Source organism: Arctopsyche grandis, chromosome 2 (genome assembly GCF_051622035.1).
Source record: "Arctopsyche grandis isolate Sample6627 chromosome 2, ASM5162203v2, whole genome shotgun sequence".
In the NCBI taxonomy this organism is placed as follows: domain Eukaryota; kingdom Metazoa; phylum Arthropoda; class Insecta; order Trichoptera; family Hydropsychidae; genus Arctopsyche; species Arctopsyche grandis.
This window is the reverse complement of record NC_135356.1, coordinates 9,716,079-9,739,651: the sequence shown is the minus strand read 5'-3', so window position 1 is coordinate 9,739,651 and position 23,573 is coordinate 9,716,079. Positions and strand designations below refer to the sequence as shown.

The following is a 23,573-nucleotide window of genomic DNA, read 5'->3' as shown; positions in this document are numbered from 1 at the left end:
AAGAGCGCGATTTTTCTGTTGAACGTTTAATTGTTGAAATGTTTCATATGATACAATATTATCCTGTGGATGTTGAAAGGATGTATGAAAGTTTGAAACTCACATCTCCCGAATCGCCCACGTTGAGTTTGTTGAACAGTTGTTGAATCTCCGGTGCAACACAAGGCGTATAATTGGTCCAGCCAACATTACTGCTGGTTTCGTTGGGTTCCTTTCCGTCCCAGAAGCCAAAAATGTTGCACTTCTTCATCACCATCTCTGAAAACGAACAAATTATTGAAGTCGACGTAATGCTAGATATCAAATTGTATTTAAATATGTAGCTCACCTACATTAGAGGTTAAATGAATAAATTAAGGTTTTAACATGAAACCATGTGGAATAAATGTTTTTAGGTCATTTGACGATAAAAAAATACATTTTCTAATTGATATGCGATACATATGTATGTATGTATGTGGTTCGTTGATCATTGGTCACAAAAGTCACTTAAATCTCTATAACGGAACATCTGGCAGCCGAAAAGTCCATCACACTAACGATAACTATCATACTAAATTCGAGTGCCAAATATTCCGCATTTGCAGTTTTCATAGCAAAAATTGTCTTTGTGACCACCGCAATATAATGGAAAAGATTTCGAACCTTTTACGAATGCCTGTTTCCAAAAATTGCTTTGCGTCTTTTATAACGTTTGTATGTAAACCATGGATGAAGAGTCAGAGTTGTAGCATTTTATTGGGAGTCGTGAGAAATCAATTAACTTCGACGTATTTTTACTATTTTCTTTAATCAATAGTATTACGGTATATGTCAACTAGAGTCTCCAATTTTATTGAAGTCAATCTACCAATACATTGTAATTGAATAATTTTTTTATAAGAATCATGAATTTAAATAAAATAAAATTGTTGAATTGCACGTATTTCGATGTGTTGTGGTCAAAACCCATTGCTTCTATTTGTTTGTGTATATATATACATATATATATATATATAAATGTAATACGCATGTTAATGTCAATAATCATTCGTTGAAAAATTTCTAAGCATTTATTGTGGCGTGATAAAAGAATACACATTTTTGTCGAACCTAGAATGTTATTTCGTGCTAACAAAATTTTCATACGCTTTTCGTGCTAATTAATTTCCACTATATTAACCGTATTATCTGGGGTAATTCGGACAGGTGGAAGGTGGGAAAAGATCACGAAAAAAACAAAGAAAGTTGTCTACAACTTTTATAATCAAAATAACGACTGGACCGTGAAAATAATGTTTTGCCAGAAACGCCGTTTCTGGCAAAACGGCGACTTTGAACTCTCCTTAATCAGTAAGAACTAATCATAATCGCTTCAACTGTAATAGGTTTTGAGCTATTGAGATTTTTATTTACTTTTCAAATAGTAGAGATTGGGAATATTCTAAAAAAAAACACAACAAAAACTTTTTCGTAATTTTTGTCGATATAAATCGATTGGTCGGAGAGGCACAGGACATTATTTTAAATCATTTTTTATCGTTTCCTTAATACAATGTTTTTCACTGAGTCCAACGTTGGAAATACCAAAATTAGAATTTTTCGAATACATACATATGTATGTGTGTGTGTATAAATAGTATTAATTTAATATACATAATAGCTAATTGGAAAACATTTCGCTATAGGCAACAGACTGTTTCATTTATTTGAATGTAAAAAAAAACTCAATATTCTGTCAAAAAATAAAACATTTGGAACATAGCACACATGTATGTATTTAAAATAATTGAAATATACTGTGGTTTTAAATTGATTTTTTTTTCAATTTCAATAGCTACAAACATATACATATAAATGTACATACATATGTACTATAAATTCTGGCATAAATTTAATTTAAAGAATGAATATGTAATTTCGGCAACTGTTTCGCTGTGATTTGTGCTGAAAATCACTACACAATTAGATCACACACCTGTCTGTAAATCTTTTTCATTTATGGTTGTTTAAATATTAACATCGAAAGAGCACCCTAAATTTAACTAATCAATATAAAAATTTACGAAAATTCTTACTGTATTTGCGAATATACACACCTTTATATGTATGTAGCATACTGTTTACAAAATCAAGCGATTCTATGAAAATACGGTATTATGTACATAAGTAGCTTTTTTCACAAATAGAAAGAAGTAAATCCAGCCATTTCTTTGATTTACTTTGAAGTGTCCAATACGTTTCGTTTTGTATGTAGGCTTAGGTGATTTCAATAACTGAGAGAGATACATATGTATGAAATATTTTTTTCTCGATTTTTTGTCGAAGTTGTTTCTTAGCGACGGACGCTTGTCTGAGAAGGGCTAATACTTTTGTTTACGATACAATAAATTCGAACAGGTGTTCGAGACGGATTATTCACAACAATGTGTTTATCTTTATTCACATAGCATACAGTGAAGGATTTCGAGTATTTTTTCATACCACTAAATTTCATTTAAAAAAAACCCTTGAAAGAGTCTGGCGCATTTAGCATAATTTATGAAAAATATGAAAAACAAAAAGATATAGCGACGTGAGTTGTCGTAAAGACACGCGAATGAATTTTAGGCGATTGAATTTTGAGCACAATATATATACATATCATCATCATCATCATCGTCATCATCTACAGCCATTCACCATCCACTGCTGGATGAAGGCTTTCCTCCAACACGCTTCAACTCGTCTCTGTTTTGTCTCAACTGGCAAAATACATTGATCGGAGATCTTTTTCTTCAGGCTATATCAATATGTTAATATTAATATTGTTTCAATGTCATTAAAAACAAATTTATTTTAATGAAAATTCTTAAATGTTGGTGTTTGATATATTTCCACCTACGAACGTTCCTCATCCCACTGCGGCCCCAGTCTCCTCCAGGTGAAGGCAAATTTCATCGAAGAATATCGAATATTCTGAATTCGGAAAATTTTATGGCAATTTATTTATGGATACATGCGTGGGGAAAATGTCTGGCTATCACATCTGATTTTTTTTTTTGCTTTTCTTTTGTAATTTTCTATCAAAAAGTGTAGGGGTATCTGTATCTCCGTCTAACTTGTGACCTCATTGACCGTCACGTTTTTGTTCGAGTCTCTTAAATTGAACTTACATAAATTATCCCAAAATACCAAAATATGTACATTTTTTGTTTTATAAAATTTATATTTACTATGGTTTCAGAGTTTTTCCCAAGGCGACACCTATGACCAATTTTTTGCATCTCCGATTTACATAAATTTATAACACTATTCTTAAATAAAGTAATAAATGAAATTCAAATAATGGTGAAAAATGAGGGTAGGTGGCCAATTTCTTTAGAACCAATATACAAAATAGTATTGAATATCAATTATATGAGTAGATTTATTTTGATTACTCTTTGTATCGCTTAGTCGAACTGCTGGGCAACTTTGGTTTGCGTACGTTCCAGCCAAGGTAGGTGGCCAGCACAGGTAGGTGTCGTGGACTGCATCACAATATATGGAACCTGCAACAAGAATATAAGAAATAAATTAGAATGTGTGCATGTAACTGTAATACGAGAGTTCCTCTTTAAGTTTCTGGCATTTTTAGCATAAACGTCCAGAATACGTTGTCTTACAATAACGTATTCTTTTGTATACGGGGACTTGAAAAATTCATAGCTGTCAAAAATGGAATTAACACGTGAACATTTCCATGCCAAGGCAAGGCAAGAGTGCATCGATGAACTTATGTAGTTCTTTATATGGCGTTCAAGCTCCATCCTACAGCACTGAGAATAACTGGTATAACGAATTCAATCGTGGGCGTAGTTTGCTCCAGGATGAATTTCGTGAAAGTCGTCCAAAATCACCTGTTGTCGTCCAGAAAATGTTGATGCTGTGCGTGAATTGATAATTCAAGATCGTCATATGGCATACCGGGAGATTCAGGCATCCTTGAACATTAGTATGACACCAATCAATAAGATATAGCATGATCATTTGGCCGTACAAAAGATTTGTTCGTGTTGGATCCCGCATAATTTGACAATTGAGCAGAAAGAGGCTCGTGTCGATTGGTGCAAGGAATTGTTGCAAAAATACAATCACGGTGCATCACATGCACCGTGTATAACATCTGCACAGGTGATGAATCATGGATCTATGCATATGAGCTCGAAACAAAAAAAGCATTCCACCGTATGGGCCTTCCAAGCTGAATCAAAGTTGTTCGAAGCAAAAACAGTCAACTCTAAATGGTACACAACCATTCCTTTGCCAGAATTTTTCGGAGAAATAAGGAAAACCAGCCGCCAAAGACGAATCATTCTCCATCATGACAATGCGAGCTCTCACACATGGGCTCAAAGAACCGCCTATTTGAGCACTCAACACATCGAATGATGGGTCATCCTCCGCACAGCCCTCATTTGGCACCCAATGACTTATTTTTATTCCCGCACATCAAAAATAAATTACGAGGTCAACGATTTTTGACTCCCGAAGAGCGGTTGATGCGTTCAAAACGCTTGTTTTGGAGGTACCTCAATCGGATTGGAAAAAGTGCTTCGAAAATGGGTTCCATCGCATGCAAAAGTGTATTATAATCGACATGAAGAATATTTTGAAAAACAATAAAACCAATTTCGATGATAAATATTTGTTTTTTTCATTATTAGGCCAGAAACTTAAAGAGAAACCCTCGTATTTGTACAATTAAGTATTGTAGATGTCGTTGCATTTACGAAGACCCAACCACAAGCAAAGAAAAGGATGCGTACCGTAGTATCATGTATCAGTTATATACATAATAATTGTATTAAATTATTTTTTTTTATCAATTTACTTGGGTCGAAATCAAATGGCGAAAATTCTAAATAAGTTTAAGTAATTTAAGTAAATTCTTGACACCATTTGTATTGCAAATTATAACCGCAAAAGCGAATTCAATATCTCGAGGTCGAATCGTCTCACCATCACGATCAAATAACTTTGTATATGAAAATGAATTTATATGTGTATTGTTCGTTTTGTTACGTGATTTTTTACGACCCCCCCCCCCTTCCTATAGATTTCGTAATGAATGATCACATTAAATGATATCTATCATACCCTCTACCCCACTCAGGTAATTTACGGATGACCTCGAAGTGGATCGATATATACATACTTATTTGTGTGCATACAATTTTGAATGGGGATATTAAGTTAGTGTTTTCCAGGCCAATATATGTATTTGATAGTATATACATATATTAGACTCTACAAGAGTCTACTATATACTATGATTACTAATCATTTTCATATGTATTAGTTATTATATACATACATATATACCAGGAATCCTAGCAGATAGGCATTCGCATATACATAATGTCGTGATAAATACCTAATTTGTTTAGAAATAGGGCTCTTTTGCCAGGCCGATAAATGGTACCCATTTGAACAATGTCGTCTGGCACAAACCTTTTTACTTTATGTATGTATGTACATACATACGTAGTAACAATAGATGAAGTTTTGTGAAAATTCGAACTTACGTATCCCGACAAAAATATGTCTGAGTGATTATTTTGAAAAAAAAGTCTTTGAGAGCTTTTTTGAATAATTTTATGAAATATAATGAGGCCAAAATGACTTCGCTCCCGTTTTTATATATAATATGTCAATATGAATCAAGCTCTTTACTTTGATGCGTCTTAAAAAGGGCTAATTTATACAAAAAAAATATTGAAAAAAATATCTACCTGATATTCATTTTAATTGAAGTATTAACAAAAGAAAATACATCAAACGAGTCTCATCGTCGATCGACGCCAATTTCAAACGATTGATCATTTTGAATGGAAATTGTGAATGATTGATTGGCGTCGTCTTCGAATTATGGCGAAATAAAATGTGTTTATAATAATAGCAATCTCGAGTAAATTCTGAGGTGCAGCTAAACGAATCAATTTGGGGTTTCGCACGCTCGCGGTGGCGTTAGTATTGCTAAAAAATCGGCGAACATGTTTCGCACACCAATAAACTGACCTCGGGGAATTAATTTCCTGAACCAGAAATAGTTATGGGTCACGTTCGACCATTAATCCGCAATGTAAATAGACCCACTGCACGTTCTCTTATTAACTTTTATCGATATCGATACGTTCGTTGTGTCCATTTCTTGCAAAAAAGACTGAAATAGACATCGTTTAAATCTCACAACTTCTGGCCCTCTTCATGGCCCAGGTGTCCTATTTCACTTTTGTTAAAAAAATTGTTGCATCGTAGAACTATTACAAATCCACATATGTATGTGTGTGTTTAAAACTGCTAAAAAACGTCACTGCAAATGCGGTATATTCTTCCATATATGTATGTATATAAAAATCAATGTTTGTCTGTCACGTATGCGTTCCTATACCATTCAACCGATTGTGATGAAACTTACATGAATTATTGTGTGCATGTCCGCGATGGTTTCTGTAAAAAAAATCACCCATAAAAGGGGAACAGAAACGGGAAAAACGGAAATGAGTGGCATTGCAACGCAATAATATCAAATGTTTTCACGTCGCCACCTGCGTTGTTAGGGTAAAATAAACAAACAATTGAATGCTTTAAAATGTGTTCGCCGCCTGCATTTTCCCGACTAATTATCATTACTGTTATTTAATTTGATTTTTAAGTATCAATTTGAAACTGAAGCATTCACTTATTGAAACACATTGAGAAATGGGAACGGGAAAGTGAACAGGAACAGGAACGGGAATTGCATGCGTTATTTTGGCATTGCAACGCTTGCCGGGTTTAGCTAGTAATATATGTATATAAAAACGGACGCGATATATGTATATATGTGGGTATGTGGCGGACGCGTCGACAAGTATGAAGATTTCAAAACAACAAATTTTAAAATACCAAGAGTATGCGATATGCATAGGGATGTGGCATGACGATTGATCGCGTCGAGCGACTGACATGTGCTCCTGATATTTAGCGCCGAGCGACGGGTGTCGTCATCGTCAGATGTGCTGCGCGGGAGCGTACACATGTCCACGAAGACACACACATACACATTAATTCATAATTTCGAACGGGTGAATGGCACATTAATACGCGCGCGCGCCCATAAATTACTTTACACTATATTTATGTATATACATATATAACATATAGTGCTTTTGACTGGACACCGTATGATATGGGTTTGCTAAAAATGGTTGCGAACCACGCGGCTGCATGATCATTTCGATTGAATTTTGACTGTTTGAATTTCAGCATGTACGAAAGACGAGATATTCATGGAGCTGCGCAGATGACATTTCGATGTACATTGATGATTGGCAATTCTCAAAATTGAGTTGGATCTTTCTGGCAAGTTTAAAATTGCAAAAGCCGAGACAAAAGTATGAAATGAGCATGCAGCGAAATGAGCATGCGGCGAAATGAGCATGCGGCCACGTGGTTTGCAACCATTTGTAGCGCAGCGTATAACATACATACATATATGTATGAGATTTTTAAATAGGTTTTTGAGTTATTTTTCCTATTATGCTGTAGATTTACATTAGAATAATATAATACTATGGTTACTAACCAAATTAAATTAAATTGTAAAATAGAAAATGATCAGTAGATCAGTAGCTATTAAAATAGATATAAGATGTATTGTGAACATAATTTCGTAATAATAAAAAGCATTTTAAAATCAAAATCAATGAGATTTTTAGCCACTTAATCGCCACGCGTTTGAAGAAACCGATTCGATTATTTTATTATATGTGTTTAGTGCCAACGCTTGACACTACCTCTTGTATACATATATTACAAAATAACGAAAAGTATTAACTTTTTTCAATTTCATTAGTATCACAGGCTTTTTTCGGATCTCACTGTGAAGAAAACTAATTTCGAAGTAAAATTAATCAACTAATTTTAAGTAAAATTAATTTCGAGTCATAGTCTTAAATACGATTGTGCGCTTATGGCAATGGAGTGGTTAAATGAAGTACAAATGTACATTGAACGTGAAACAATGTCATTTTTATTTTTTGTGACATTGAGATCGCATTTCTTCAATTACGTAAAGTCAAATGCCCCACGTTTTTATCACATATTACATTCCTCCTTTACGTTTCACTTATGATTACAATTCAGAAAAAAGTTTGCCTCTTATCCGATCGTTTTCATACTATGCCATATTGATCATTTTGGTCATCAATATAAGTAAATGGATCCTGCACCATTACGATGGTGCAAAAATATCGTGTAAGACACGTTTGAAATTTGAATTTCTGAAAAGTGACTGACGTCTATTCAATTTTTAGTTTTAAACATAGATGGCGGTAGTAAAATAAAATTATTGGTAATTTTATTCAAAATAATGATTTTATATACAAATTATAGAAGAGGTATGTTTTTAAAAAACTTTATTATTAGAACTGGAAAAGTAATACATTTATTAAAGTTGAATACCACTGGATGTTCTTCGCGATAGTTTTGCACGGTGTCGTAATCAAAACTGGAGTTCATGCGAGACAAAAGCTCGGTGACATTTCACACACAGATTGGAGTAAAACAACGCTCTCGGATGCAAAAATCAGTTTATCCTCCTCTCAAAGTGTCCTTTTTGCTTCCGTGCTCTTTTCACCCTTATGGTTTGTCTCCTTCGGGGGAGAAATAATAATCTTGGAAATTGCGGCCACCGAACTTTGACCCCCTTATGCCAAAGTTCAGATTCGAGAAGGGCTAAAATATACCAAGACGATGCGGAGGTGGGGAAGGGGGGGGAGGGGGGGGGCTATTAAGCATACCGTGAGCAATTTGGACATCCCCTAATTATTATACGTACAATGAGCCAGCCCCTCGTACGATCAGCCTCACTTGATTTCTGACTGAAATATTGCTTGCAATTATTATTACATAATGTTTACTTGTTGCTTGGTTACCTAGAAACTAACGTTTATAAATAAATTTTACAATATTCGAGTCGCGTAAATTTTACAATATTCGAGTCGCATAAATTTTACAATATTCTGTGTATCGCAAAATTCAATTTTTAATCAGAGTGCTTTAATTTATGATAAGAAAATCGGATATTTTGAATTGTGATGTGGTTAAATTTATCTTCGAAAATTGTGACGAAATTCACTACGAAAAACGATTACACACTGTCATTTGTATTAAGAAATAGGTTAGGCTAGTTACTATTGTTTGAGATAAGAGCTTGTTATTTGGTATTTTATACTCCCTAGGTAAATGTAAACAATTTTTCCAGCGGAAGGGGAGAGGGCTTTTCTTAATTTATGGGGTTTTACTTTTAAACATGGTTTTTATTACCTTTACTTTGTTTGTGAAATGCATGCCCATCAATAATCTGTGATTTGATTTTGAGCCACTTGCACTATTTAGACTGCTTTGAGATTTTCCCGACATATGGGGGGGGGGGGGTTAGTTACCATTGAAGTATGCTAATGTCACCGACATGAAGTTAGATTATAATCATTAAAAAACTCATTAAAAAGTTAGCCGTTTGGGAACGCCTGCAATATAGTAGTCGAACTACAAATTACAGGATGAATTCAACACCAACATATCCCCAATGTTATTAATGTTATTATAATATAATGTGTTTCCATTCTCGGAAGGGGTTGTTTTTTCGGAACTGAAATTACGGATACCACAAAAAATCTGAATGTATAAAACAAAATAGTAATTAGCAGTAAAAACACACATTTTAATTTTTATTTTCTAAAATATATGTAAAAAATGGTCGGCCGTTTTTAAAACCATTTTACATATTTTGCATTTGGAAAACTCCGATATTTAATTATTTATTATATGTACATATATGATATTCTGATATTTCACGCAAAAATACTCGCGTACTAGTGTTTCTACCCTGAGACTTTGGGTTGCTTATGTACATACATATGTATGTATATTACAGTAAGCCTGTAAAGCTCGCTCATGTATACGTTGTCTAGTATGTGTATGCATAGTCAAAATGATCTACTAACAGTGTACAACGGATGCATAACTTTTCCCTAATCTAAAATCTTAGGTAATGCGGGTGTAGTTGTAATACTTATACAGTAGATTGAATATTTTCTATTTCGTATCAATCCAACAATCAATTGGTTAATTGAATACAATCTTGAGCATTAAATTCATTGAAAGTGTAACGACGTAACCAGCTTATCTGTCCAACTTTGAAGCGTTGTCTTTGATCAGAAAATTTACTAGTGCACAGTGGCAAATGTATGAATTTGCTAGCCATTGTATTCCTTCTAGTTTAAGCTTTAGCTAAAAATCAAAGCTGATGCTTTCACTTATTAGATAATGTATACATATGTGAGCCTTGAGGCTTTTACTGTAACATGTACGTATGTATTATATATGGCTGGTATTTTGTCAAATCAAAAAAAAATTCCATGTTCCAAATTCCAGATGATTGATTGATTCGTTCTTTTACTTATAGTTTGAATATTCAATATTTTATTCAACGATCCATTCAATGGGACACTGAAATTACATTAGCTATGTATGCATGTATACATACATATTTAATGCATGTTTAATTCAGAAATTAGTTAAAATATAGTAAAATATACATATATCGAAGTACACAGCGTATATACATAGGTGTCTCAAAATTCACGCAAGATTTGAATTTTGCCCCATTTGTGCAGTAAATTGTGTGTTGCCAACAAAAATAAAAAGACAGCGTGACAGCCAACAGTTCAGGGTTATTAAAAATGAGAAAAAATATCAAAATAATTATTAATGAATTCAATTACTGCATGAGTCATTTCCTGGTCGTGTAATTTCCCGTTTTGGTTATCAGAATTGGCCACCCAGATTATGCGATTTAACGCCATTGGACTTTTTTCTTTGGGGTTTTTTGAAGTGTAAAATTTATGCCAACAACCCTACAACCATCCTCACCTTGAAGGAGGAAATTGAGCGCTGTATCAATGAAATTCAGCCGCATTTATGCAAAATGGTCATGGAAAATATGTCCCAGTAAAGCTGTGGAGGCCATTTACCCGATATGCTATTCCATACATAACCCTATACTGTATACTTTATGAATCAATAAAAAAATTTCAATTTTTAAATATAAACCTGTGTTTTATATCAAAATTACTTCTTGCGTGAATTTTGAGATACTCTATACCAGTGACGGCGAACCTATGACCCGTGGGTCAGATACTGACCCAAGAAGGCTTTTTGAATGACCCACGTGTCGACGCGTAAAAATTTAAAAAAATACTAATAACGTTTAAAGGGAAGTGTACTGGTCTTGAAATTTTTAAAGAATTTAATAATACATTTAAAGAAATGGATATCAACATACAGAAAATTGTTTCTGTAACAACAAACGGTGCTCCTAATATGGTGGGAAAAATATTGGATTTATTCAAAATATCAGTTTAAAGCAAACTATTAGACATTTGAATTTCATTATATAATACATCAGCGAGTTCTATGTGCGAAGCAAGGTTTAAAAACATTTTCCAATGTAATGACAGTTGTAATAAAAGTCATCAACTTCATAAATGCAAGGGGTCTTAATATAAATTTTTGACATTGACCTTAATTTTTACAAACCTCCTTTACGTTTCACTTACGATTACAATTCAGTAAAAAAATTGTATCTTATTGTAAATAGTACATACTTTGAAATATTGCTCATTTTGGTCATCAATATAAGTAAATGGATCCTCCGCTATTACGATGGTGCAAAAATATTGTGTAATATGCGTTTGAAAACGCTCCCACGAAAAAGTGCTTGACGTTTATCCAGCGTTTGTTTTGACTATTCTCACTTTTCGCCATGTCAGATTTCAATTGTTTAAACGCTTATAACTTTTTTCACTCTATATTTTATAAAATTTGCTTTATAGGTTCTCATTATATCTAATATATAAATATTTATAGTTTTAACTCTCATATGTATATATAAATTACAAATTTGGCGTATAGCTTCGTGTAATGGCATATAGCCTCTATATATCGATTTACGGCCAAATGTGTCAGATCTGACATTTCACAGCTAGAACTACATCTATTCACTGAGCGTTATCTGCGAGATAAGTATTCAATAAGAAGTTATTTGCTCGACACTTACAATATAGTAAAATAAAAAGAAAACATAACCTTTTTGGACGATCAACTTTTCTGTTAACAAATCTTTTGATTTCCAAATTTATTAGTATTCTTTTTACCCTCCCCCCTCCCCTTTAAATGACTTCACTGACATAATGACCCGCGGGCTAGTTCGAAAAAAAATAATTAACGAAGTTTGACCCGCTTCTCAAAAAGGTTCGCCATCACTGCTCTGTACATATGTATGCTGCAATAAGTGCGTGTATCTTTATTTGGTATTATATATTTTTTTTCAAACAACAAAACACATATTTTCAATGATAATGTTCTTATGTTGCAGTGGTATAATTTTTATAAATGTACATAATATATAATTTCGAAAGAGACTGTATGTTAGCATGTATGTACATATATATGTACATTTGTATATATGTAAGTATCTTTGGTTGGGAACTTCGTAAGCAAAACAAAGTTTCTATGACGACAATTCAATTGGTTGAATATTATATTTTTTTCGATTCAAATAAATTTAATAAAAAAACAAATGAATATTTACTATTAGATTCACCATGTTTAAGCTGTTTATATTACAAATACTGAGCGAAGCTGGGTAAAACAACGAGTAATTAATACTTTATAAATTACCAGTACCAGTTATTTTACATACACATGTGCATATGAACAACCACATACAAACAAGAAGCTATAAATCGGCACACGAACATCAAACATCGATCAAATATTGAATTCTGAATGTTACGATGTATGTACGTAATTAATAAGGCAATTATTACATATCTTGTCAGCTGTCTACGTCCGCTGATATATCTAATATATCATTTCGAAATAGACCAAATAAATTTAAATAAAATAAGACTACTCAAAAAATTTAATAAAATGTTTACTATTAGGTTGGCCATGTTTAATCGGTTTATATCACAAATACCGAGCGAAGCCGGGTAAAACCACTAGTCTGTAATATATCATTTCGAAAGAGACTTTGTATGTACATATGTGTGTAAGTTTTGGTTTATAGAATCCGTGACGTTAAATTTAATAAAAATATAAAAGAATATTCAAATAAATTTAAATAAAATAAAACCATTCAAAAAAATTTAATAACATGTTTACTATTACGTAGATAAGCCATGTTTAAGCTTTTTATATTACAAATACTGAGCGAAGCCGGGTAAAACGACTAGTAAATAATACATATATGAACGCGTTGCAATTGAATTTTGACTTTGAATCAAAGCATTCAAAAATTCAAAACTTTGAATCAAAGCATTTCGTTTGGTTGATATTTTTTTGAAAAACCTAATATGTAATTAATATTAGCAAAAACAGAGAAAATCTACGAATAATCGACACAGACAAAGACTTAATTCGTTAAAATTTATTTTAAAATTTAAAATTAATTCAGATGTTGAGAGTAATCTCAGCACGTTAAACAGCACTCAGCACGGATAAACGGTGCCAGATAAGTCCGGGATTTTCATATTGCACAAGTTACCCTAATGTTAAATGGATGGGCGCTTTTACGCTTCATCGAACGCAAAGCAAATCAGCTTATGCAAGCGCGAAAATCTGCTTTTATTCAATGAGAAATGGATGAGTAAGCTCTTATATGTAGATGACAGACACGTTTGTCCTAATTAACGAACTCAATCAATGACATTACCCATTAGGGAATTTACACAAGTACTTCTGTATTGAAAATGAAGACATGATGCATTAATGAAGAAGCTGGCCCGTTAGACAAACTCGCACAAGAGAAAATTTTCCATTGTTGCTAACGTCAATTGGAAATACATATTATATATTACTAGTGTTGTGCCCGATGAAATATCATAAATTGATTATGTATAAATGTATTTTTGTCTGTGTATATACTTTAATAAACCACTTCTGGTTTATTAAGTTTAGTGATTTACAAATTGATACAATAATTATACTTATAATTTTTATTTTTTCGTGAAGAGCATACATGTTTAAGGGGTCGAAAAAAATAGTGGAAGAAAAATCGGACAAATGCTTACCAAATTTTATACATAACTTGGATGCTAAACCAATACTAAATTTCAGTTCGATAGGACTAACGGTGTTCAAAAAATCCCCAAAATACAAAGACACACACACATATTTTTCTATCTGATCGATTCCGAGTTCGATTCAGTCAAAATCTCGAGTTCGAATTTTCGCATGATCACAAAACTTCATTCATTGTTACTACGTGCATACATAGATAAAGTAAAAAATTATGCAAGAGCCCAATTGGGGGCTTCATACCTCTCACAAAATTATAAAACAAATATTTATTTTGTTGAAGTTTACGATTGTATCAAGGTCGCCGAATTGTATCCGATTATTAATCAGTGATAACAAAGTAAGTTAGTAAGTAAGACAAAAGACAAAAATCAAACTTTCGGAAGACCGTTATAAAGCTGTACACAGTTGTACACAGTTTTAGCCTATTAGGTCCGATTGTTTGTTCAATATTTTGACTCCTTATTTTGGTTTCATAAAGTTAAAGATATGTCCCTACATCCTCTACTAAAAAGAACTTCTGTTTTATTAAATTATGTAGATTGAATTTGGTTCTGCACAGCATTGACGGATTTGTTCTGCGCAAGTTTGTTGGCGCGGAAATGTGCGCGGCTTTGCCACGTTTCCCTGTTCCCCAGCTGCAAATAGGTTGAAAATCCATTGTCCTTGTATTTCATTAGTACAACACTTAGTTATATTCCCCGGGGCTTAAGACTTATTACTTACAGCCATCCCTACATTTACGCGGTAGATATTTACTTTCTGGAAAAGCCGCGTAAAAAAGATAAGCAGCGCACATAAAATACTCTCCGTGATGTACGAATAAATAAACTATTATTACACTATTACAATAAGGGATGCTCTGGTTTTAAGACCTAGTTAAAAAAACGTTTAATATTTTTTTTGCTTTCTTTTCGGAAAAATGCAACATAAAAATTATTTGCCGCCATTAAATTAATCATTAATGAAAACTGCGTAAATCGAAGATGGGTGTATATATATATATATATATAAACATATATATATATATATATATATATATATATATATATATATATATATATATATATATATATATATATATATACACACACATATATATATATATATATATATATATATATATATATATATATATATATTTTTTTTTTTTTTTTTTGTTTGTATAGAAACAACTTCGACTGCATGAGCTTCGTTGCTGTTGTTGCTGAGAACTCATGAGTTTCCGTCAAATCGTCGACAACTCATAGAAAATCATTTAAGACAATGGAGTTTTCTTATATGGGATGGCGAGACTTGGTTACGGTCTCTCGCCGGACCGTTTCCCGAGTGATATATACATATATATATATATATATATATATATATATATATATATATATATATATATATATATATATATATACATATATATATATATATATATATATATATATATATATATATATATATATATATATATATATATATATATTATACTGGTATACATGTACAAACAGTACACATATGTATATTATTTGTAACTAGTGTTGCGCCCGTTGATTTCAACGGGTGGTTTCGGCAAAGAATTGATACACGAATTAAAATAAAGTTATGTGTTACGTGTATATAAATATAGTGTAAGGTTATTTATGTATAGGCGTTGTTCACCCGTTCGAAATGATGAATGAATGAGTGTGTGTGTGTGTGCGTGTTTTCGTGGATGTAGCGCATCTGACTCTGACGTCACCCGTTGCAACGCTCGCTCGGCGCTCAGTATCAAGAGCACATATCAGACCCTCCTCCCCACTTCCCAGCTTCCTCCTCGCGTCTCCTCGATACGATCGGTTGTCACGCCACATACCTATAGCAGATGCTTAAAATGCACAGAATGTAACTTCATTGCTCTAATTGTTCAAACGTTTTAGTCCACATGGACAACTTCACGCTGATTGGCTGTGCGCCTCGTTCGCGTGTATTTATTTTATTTTACTAAATATCTCTATGTACAAAATATACTCTTGGCATTCAAAATAGTAATATAATAAAAATAGTATCGTTATTTTACTTTTTTTTTTATTTATAAATAAATTGGAGCAACTTTGAATTTGACATTAGACAACTGTATATTGTTGCTACTCTTTCCTAGTGTTTACTTTATTTATTACTAGCGGCTTTTACCCGGCGTTGCTCAGGATACTGTATTCGGGTACTGGTATTATTTTTTTATTTTAAGATATCGTCAGATCATCATTTATAAACAGCTATAAACACGACGGATAGATTCTGTGGATTTCAAAGAATACAGAGTGAAGATTCATGGAGTCGTATAAGAACCTATCAGATGCATACATAAGTATGATACATCGTTTAAGTTTTATATAGAAAACGGTTATTTATGTAAGTAAATATGTTCATTCAATATTACAAAATACGGATAATACATACATTCAATATTACATAATACGGATAATATATCTCAAGGAGACAAAATATTATCCGTATATACATAGTTATTGATGATAATAACTATCGCGAGTGCGAAAGTTATTATCATTTGTATTTCAATGACATTTTTTCCGTCGGAATATTCTTAAACGCTATATTTTCCCATTGCTCCCTTTTTTGGTCACTATAGATTCTATCTTGTCGCTGAATTTCATTTCTTCTCTAATTGTATTCGTCTTGGCATCCATTTATTTGGTCAACAAAGGAACATACCGAATCGCAAGGTGAAGTAATTTGTTTCGTCAATAGCCTTTGAACTGTGTCATCAAACTCACAATTTAAATTGGAAAATTTTTCCGTATTTACTGATAGTACTTCGACACATTCTAATTTATTTCCATACGTGTAGGTTTCGAGTTAATTAAGATGACGCTAAGAATCATCCGAAATATGAAACTATTTCCTTATTTTTTTATGTTAATACAATATTTTTAAGAGTAAAAACGACATTTCAAAATTGCTCATACGGCTCAAGTTTAACGGATTATTTGAATGGTTAAAACGTTGCATAGGTTATATTAGGTCTTATTAAATAAATTAAATTACTTAAAGTTATTCGAATTTCGTTCTATGTATGTACATATATATATAGCCAGCAGCATAGCTCGGACGTTAAGCTTCTGCTTACCGTCAAGAAGGTGCCGGGTTCTATCCCTGAATGAAAATGAATTTTTCAGAGTATGCTGTTGGTCAGACCTGGATTTGTGACTCCAGGTTGATCGTTTCCTATCAGAATTTGCCAATTTTCTCTGATTTCATTGTTGAAACGGTTCCCGGAAAAAAAATTGGCTAAAAATCCTTCCTACCTACTATGTCACCACTATTTGAAATTTGATTGATGTACAATAAAAATTTATGTACAATTCATAGATGTCTCGTTAATTTGCAAGTTTTTTCAGTGTCTCGCAATTCAACGACTTATAATAAAAATGCTGCATTTGTATTTGTAATTGGCCAGCAAGGCGCATTGGGATTTACCTGTAAGGCCTTCCTGGTTTATATGTAAAATAAAATAAAATAAAATAAAATATATATATATATATATATATATATATATATATATATATATATATATATATATATATATATATATATAATATATATATATATATATATATATATATATATATATATATATATATATATATATATATATATATATATATATATATATATATATGTGGTAGCTATATATAGTGTAGTTCATAAACCGGTTGAAAAATGGTTTGAAGGGTCATACTCGAAATACCAACTTTTCAAATATCTTTCACCGATACTTTTCAATACTAAATCTGATGACGCAACCCAAAAGTAAGACTTCGAGCTTTCCAGCATCTACGCCGTATATTCTACGGGTTGTTTCGTAGCATACATAATATGTACGTATAATAGTAGAGACGGCACAAAGCCGATATTGACGCTTTATTTAATATTCAAAAATGTTCTTCGTATCTAAGCAGCAGCGTGGTCTTGTGGTGAGTATTGTATTCTTTCGTGCAAGGTGTCACGGGCTCGATTCCCACTAGAGTCTCGCTGTTGGCCACACCTTGGTTTGTCGAGGTCGATCGTGTCTTATCAGAATTTGTCAATTTTTCTAATTTTAATTGAAACAGTTCCTGTAAAAATTGGCTTTTCCACTCCAATTTTCTATTTCAAACCTTGAGTTATTGTTATTATATCTCAGGTTTCGCCAGATTTCTCTGGGGATGTTTATTGAATGTAAAAATTCATATTGTTACATGAAAAATGTTATTGATCGTATTGTATACAATGTTTGTGATTTCTAACCATAGATGTCAGGTATTGTTTCGATTTATATGTGTATGTATGTATGTAATAATTATGTATTTAAGATATGTAATAAATAACTTCTCGAGTCTTAATCTGTTTAGCATACTCGCCACTTTGGAGCAATCTATTAGGCGAGTGTGCATGATTAATTGAAAAAAAAATTAAAAAAAAATAATATCCCTTTTCAGTTCCGGTTCTCGACTTTTGAATCAATTCCGGATCCGGATTCCTGTTTCAGTTCCGGTTAACGATTATTATTTCAGTTCCGGTTCGCGATTATTGTTTCAATTCCGAATCCGGACTCCTGTTTCAGTTCCAGATCCATATTTCTGTTTCAGTTCCGGATCCGGATTCCTGTTTCAGTTCCGGTTCCGATTAATTATTACTATTCGTATTGTAACTTTATTTTAAATCACGTATCAATTTGTTTTCGAAACCACCCGTTGAAATTTCAACGGGCATAACACTAGTAATATAATAAAAATAGAATACGATTTTTTGTAACAATAAAAACGTTGAGAACAACTACTTTTGATTTTTATTACTTTTACTACTAGTTCATTCTTATGTATAATATGTATGTACTCCAAGTCGGTGTATTGCAAGAATCAAATTGTTCACCAAAATTAATTTATCTTATTTAGAAAAGTTTGAGAGTCTTTAAGTCACGTTCTGTAAATTTCAAAAAAGTTTCAGCTTACTTTAGAATTTTTTTTTATAATTTATCATGCACTTTTATGTTATTGTAGAAATTATTGAAGCCTAATAAATTATTCTATAAACATTTTAAATATGAAAGTTGAGAACATTATTATTTTACAAATAAATAATAATACCTACTTTCAAAATATTTTTCAAGATTTATATAATATAAATAATAATTGTGGGTTTTAGTTATGGTTTAACTACATATGTATTATATACATATGTTTTAATGTTCATGAATTGTATCGATAATTGTGTCCCAGGCGAGGTGTAAATAATTTTGAAGTGTTCGCGAAAGCGTTAAAGACAATATTGAATTTAGTGAATATTATGTTGAATTTGGTTTCAGTGAAATATATGTATGCACATATGTATATATGATTTGAGAAAAATAAACAAATTAACTTGGTAAACAAAAATAGCAATGTTTTGCAATAAAAATATGTTTGTCAGAGACATAGAAACATAATATTTGCCTTTTAAGGTAAAATTTTGACTGTTGGTAATCATATGTATTTATTTATTTACATAGATAGCCGTGCCTTTACAAGATATTTATTTATTATTCTTAATATAGAACGTATTATATACCTTTTATAAACTAACGGCATTGAGGCACCGTAACTGAATATCTCTGACCGGACGAGCTATTTTAAAATATAATATAAGGTCTACTAGTATTCTACAGTAAAGCCACATTAAATGTACGTATGTATATACGTATTATATAATGAGCTAGTCCCGGGCAAAACTGAGATTTTGTTTCGTATACATATGTTACATATGTGTATATTATAAACTAATGTTTAATATAAGAAAATTCTTTAAAAGTTTTATACTATTGGACTGCCTAAAACGCGACACTGTGTAGGGTAATTTTTGATAGTCAATATAGACTACTCCGATATTTGAGCGAGAACAGACTCCGAGCAAGGAGGTCTTAATGTATGAATGTACGAAACAAAAAAAATCAAAATGACGACAATGAAAAGCCATACATAAAAAGATTTTCGGAAAAGGAACAATGAAAAATTGGACCTTGATTCATTTGCAAAGGAAGTCATTGAAAAGTCTTGAAACGGCCGAAAATAAAAACGAAGTCAACGGAAGTCGGATGAATCATGGTAGAAGAACTTGAGGATCTGAATCTGATTAAGAATATATAATATGTACATACATACATATATTAGGCAAAAATACTCGAAGAACTACGAATTTGATGAAATATAAGGAGGCCAAATTGATCCATGTATTTTGACGCAAAATGTCATTTTGGCTTCCATACATTTTATAATGTCCCTTAATTTTTACTTTATCTATGCACGTAGTAACAATATGTGAAGTTTTGTGATCAGCGAGAATTCGAACTCGAGATTTTGACTGATTCGAACTCAGAATCGATCACTGATCACGTTTTAATGATCTAGAAAAAGTGTTTGTGTGTCTGTGTATTTTGGGGATTTTTTGAACACCGTTAGTCCTATCGAACTGAAACTTAGTATTGGTTGCTGAAATTCTTATCCAAAGGACGTTAATTTTTTTTAAATTTTTAAGTTGACCAGAAATGGTACCTCCCCTTATAGGTCTACTCTTTTTTTTTAATTTTTAATTCAATTATCTACCAAACCGCTTACTGAATCGGACTGAAATTTTTTACTTCTATTAGAAATTATAATCTTTATAACGTAATATACATATTTTAAATATGTACACAAAATTCACATCCTGGAGTGTTTTTGGTGATATTTTATCCTTGCTTGACAGTGATCGATAGCGGTGATATGCTTAACACATGTGACCTTTCAAACATATGCATTGAAGTATTGTAAATAGGTTTTTGAGCTCTTTTTCCTATTATGCTTTAGATTAACATTAGAATAATATAATACTGTGATTAATAACCAAATTAAATTAAATTGTAAAATAGAAAATGATCAGTAGATCAGTAGCTATTAAAATAGATATAAGATGTATTGTGAACATAATTTCGTAATAATAAAAAGCATTTAAAAATCAAATCAAAAACATATGCATTCTGCACGTACACCTCGGTTTGAGGGAAGTTGTTTACGGTTTCAGCGGGAAGCTGAAGCAAAAAAGTAGGACATGACTTCCCATACCATTTTAATTTTATTTGACAATTACCTGATACGTTTATCGATGGAAATAAAAAATATGTGTTTTTATTTCCATCGATATAACACCGTCTATGGTAAACTGCAAATTTTAGCATCAATTAAGCATTAATAGCAAAATGCCCAAAATACGTGTCTCTAATTATATTTATGAAAAATTTAACCCTACATTGTGTGATGATACAGACATTTATGAATCAACCTCTTTCTTTCTTAATATTTTATAGCAGGTTTTGTTTGAAGATTTGTGCGATGATACATTTTTGAATAAACCAATCATACGATTTGTGATGTTGATTGGTACAATCAAGCGCTTTTTATTACCGGTAAATTTGCCAGTTAAAATTAACCTTTCGGCGTTCGAATGTAACACACAAACAACACACAGTTTGGTCCAATTTCAAAGTTCAATAAATTGTTATTCATAATCAAAGTAGGTGATCAGAAATTTCACATATGAAATATAAATAAAAAAATTAATGAAATATAAAAAATATCTATGATTAATTTGTGAATTACACCATTTCTTGATAAAAAAATTATGTGAAATTGAGAAATGATTTTTTTTTAAACTATTTTCCCCCTGTTTTAGTGCAAGATATTTACATTAGTTAATTCCGAAGCACAACAATAAACTTCAAAATTGAACTTAAATATTATATATGTATACATATACATATGTACGAATATCCAAAAATAGGATTCGGAATACGAAATTTGAATAAATTATTCATATATTATACTTTTGTACATAAAACACGACCACCCACCCTACTTGACAAATAAGTAATTTGTTAAAATTAGCTTCGAAATTTATTTTCCAAAGTCTGTTTGGAAGTTCTTTCTTTTTCTTTGTCCAATGTTATTTTAATACACTCGGAATGTATTGAACTTAGTCACAGTTGGCACGAACGTATCAGCTTACTGTCTACGTATCCCTTTATTCTCGCTAATTTCAACCGAGTACCCAACCTAAGAAAATTTTAATCAACTAACATTTCTACGTAGGTTTTTCTTAATTATCAAACACGCAATCTTACGCCTAATCAATCAGAACCCAGTTAATTAGGCCGGAAAGGGAAATAAAAATGTTGGCTTTTCCACTATACATAGAACCCCTCTTTAACAACTTTTCTATGTCAAAAAATGAAAATTGTTTTTTTATGTAATGGATAAATTTTTTGATTATATTCTACATATTTGAAAAAAAATTGCTTTTTACTATACAATAAAATAGTATGTAAAACTTCATTACGATTAGTTATTATAGTTATTAAAATATTCATTTTTGACTTTTAAAATTAGCTAATTATAAGTATTTTAAAACAATAAAAAATCACAATCAATAGAAAAAATATCTGACTATTGATTCCAATACTCACTTTGAGCACATGAATACTAGATTTTGAGTTAAACACCGCAAAAGCCAAAAAACTATTAAAACCGCGCGTTTTTTTAAACGCTCATATCTCGTAAACGATCACTAACCAACAAATATTATTATCATATTCGATTTTTTGTTGCTCAGTCTTATTAGGGACATATGTAGGTCCCAACTATATGTTCCAGCAATGACGTAGAAACTGGAGAACAAATCGAATTAATGAGAAATTTCTCTAAAGTTCAATAGAATTATGCCCAAGCATGTTCAAAAGGAAAGGAGTAGGGTAGAGATATATGTAGGTAAAATTCATTCTCTTTCCTATATATGGAATGAAGAAATGCTTTTTACAGTTTCCGAATCATAGAGAGTAATATATTTCACCCAATCATTTTTTATGCATTTTTAATATAAAAATAAGAAAACATAAAACTCGTGCACGAATAATTCGCACCCAGACAATTGAGAGTATTCGATGTATAATATTCTTATACCTTTAAAAATCGCACAATGGAATTAGTAAAATGCTTTGAGAGATGAAAATTTTATACATTGTTGAACCGTTCTCGGTCCCTCGAGTTTCGTCATAAACGAGTTCGACTATACTACACAGCGATATCGCTTATAATATGTACAATGAATTTCAAACTTTCTATACCTGTACACCTGCGAAAAAAGAAAAAAGCACTTCGCCAAACGACAAGCTAGACTATTTATTGTATTTTGAAAAATCCGGTTGATTTATTATTTCTCTATACGCTTCTGCGCTCTCTTATAGAAGTTTTCCAATTTGTAGCTTTTAAACTTTATGATTACAGAGAACCCTTCATCTTGATACTCACCATATGCATTTCTGTATGAAAAGAGAGTCGTACTTCCTCTAGACAATTACCCCACTTCTTCATGTAGAAAGGATTCGAGTTTGAGAGTCTTCTTACAATATC

The 23,573-nt window shown here is 31.8% G+C and overlaps 1 protein-coding gene across 2 annotated transcripts in view; it reads right to left on the bottom strand.

Annotated features, from left to right (window-relative positions):
* Nucleotides 1-23,573, bottom strand: part of Pdfr (Pigment-dispersing factor receptor) — a 118,508-nt gene that overhangs the window by 30,589 nt on the left and 64,346 nt on the right. For both annotated transcript variants that reach the window (XM_077446015.1, XM_077446014.1), the window contains exons 3-4: nucleotides 3,402-3,512; nucleotides 104-258 (exon numbers count right to left, since the gene is read on the bottom strand). In XM_077446015.1, coding sequence (XP_077302141.1) covers nucleotides 104-258; nucleotides 3,402-3,512 — 266 coding nt within the window. The remainder of the gene's footprint in view (nucleotides 1-103; nucleotides 259-3,401; nucleotides 3,513-23,573) is intronic.